Source organism: Sinocyclocheilus rhinocerous, unplaced genomic scaffold, assembly GCF_001515625.1.
Source record: "Sinocyclocheilus rhinocerous isolate Xijiao unplaced genomic scaffold, SAMN03320098_v1.1 scaffold1832, whole genome shotgun sequence".
Taxonomy (NCBI): Eukaryota; Metazoa; Chordata; class Actinopteri; order Cypriniformes; family Cyprinidae; genus Sinocyclocheilus; species Sinocyclocheilus rhinocerous.
Genome location: NW_015654298.1, coordinates 177,082 through 178,941, shown reverse-complemented (window position 1 = coordinate 178,941; position 1,860 = coordinate 177,082). Strand labels below are relative to the sequence as shown.

Here is a 1,860-nt window from a genome sequence, read left to right as displayed (position 1 = left end):
TCCAGAATAAAAGAGAACATCCCAATCGAGTGAAGGGATTTGTGGAAACTGTGGTTCCTAATTATTGTGATCCAACATTTCCCTCGCATTTCAGGATGAAAAGACAAACATTTCAGGTGAAGGATAATCCACTTCTTACCTCCGAGACATATATAAGAAATATATAAATATGTATAGTATTTTTATGTTACATTAATCAGTATTTAGCACACCTTTAAGGAAAGGATATGGACCAGAAGACATTGCAATTACTAAATGATATTTAGACAGACTTAAAGAAGTTCCAGATCTATACTTGTGCTCTTATTATTTTAGTTATTTTGCCTTTAATGTAAATAAACATGTGCAAACAATATACTTGCTCTTGTGAATTTATTTGGATGTTAATTACATTGTGCGAGCTGTCTCTTTAATACCGCGTGGTTTATATACATGTTGCTGCTGATTGGGCTGACATGTTTGACACACCCACCAAACAAGAGAAAACGCATCTCAAACCCCGTTGCACACCGTTGCACACCGTTTCCAGGAAACATGTCGTTCAAACCGGAAACCGTAGCAAAACGGTACACACCGGTTTGAGCTTGAACTTGCCCCTGGTCTTCATTATTTCCCACTGAACAGAAATATGTCACATCGTGAAAGTTAAATGTGTTGTGAAATCAATTCATGTTGTTTTTATTAAATATGGCATCACTCCATCATGCAACATCTGATTTTGAAACGCTCTGGGCTGACACTTATTTTTGCACCACTAGCAACACAAAACAGAACAGCCTTTATTGTTTGTCCATTTCCATTGAAATGAACGGGGTTGCTAAAGGATATTTTTCTCCAGGTATTTTTAACCTTTCTTAAACTAACAGATTGCAGTTGCATTTGGAAGCGAGAGGAAGCAGGAACCTACTGTCTGTTTGGTGGCTCCTCTTTGGGTTTTGGTGTAAGGACTGTACTTGGGTTTGGCTGGTTTCCCTGCAGCTCTGTCTTTATGGCGTCTGCTGCTGATATGCTGACGATACAAACACAGAATGTGACACAGATGTGATGAGCTGACAGACACCGTTTACAGATTCTATAACAGCGTTTAATGCTGTTATGAACTTTTCATACCAAATTAAAATACAATTTGCACTGCAGATTATTTGCTTCAAGCATTTATAGTAAAACACACACACACACATGACAAATGAGGTTCGGCGCTCACCTGCTTGAGCTGCGTCTCTGAATTGACGTGCACGTCGCAGGTTTCACAGTGGAATGTCTTGTTCTGCAGGCTCGTGTCTGCTTTAGTGGGTGCAGTCAGCTTGCCCTTCAGTCCGGGCCTGGGGAAGGATTTGATGGAGCCGATCCCACTCCGAGCCTCCAGCATGGTTTTGTGTTTGGTGCCTGAAGAACAAAACATGGCAGGTTCAAAACATTTATCACCTTAATGATACGCCTTTGACAGAGAAAACAAAACCATGAGGGCTGGACGGGGTCTTTAGCGCTTATGCATCACATTTCAAAGTTAACTATTCTAAGTAGTTTATATGTGACCCTGGACCACAAAAGCAGTCTTAAGTCGCTGGGGTATATTTGTAGCAATAGCCAAAAATACATTGTATGGGTCAAAATGATTGATTTTTATTTTATGCCAAAAATCATTAGGATATTAGGTAAAGATCATGTTCCATGAAGATATTTTGACAATTTCCTACCGTAAATAAATAAAAACTTCATTTTTGATTAGTAATATGAATTACTAAGGACTTTATTTGGACATCTTTAAAGGCGATTTTCACAATATTTTGGTTTTTTTGCACCCTCAGATTCCAGATTTTCAAATGGTTGTATCGCGGCCAAATCTTCCCCCGTCCTAAC

At 39.0% G+C, this 1,860-nt stretch overlaps 1 protein-coding gene across 1 annotated transcript in view; it reads right to left on the bottom strand.

Annotated features, from left to right (window-relative positions):
• LOC107716984 (zinc finger protein 385D-like) overlaps window positions 1–1,860 on the bottom strand; it is a 67,129-nt gene that overhangs the window by 6,386 nt on the left and 58,883 nt on the right. Inside the window, exons 5-6 of the mRNA XM_016523624.1 lie at window positions 1,205–1,386; window positions 908–1,009 (exon numbers count right to left, since the gene is read on the bottom strand). Of these exons, the coding sequence (XP_016379110.1) occupies window positions 908–1,009; window positions 1,205–1,386 (284 nt within the window). The remainder of the gene's footprint in view (window positions 1–907; window positions 1,010–1,204; window positions 1,387–1,860) is intronic.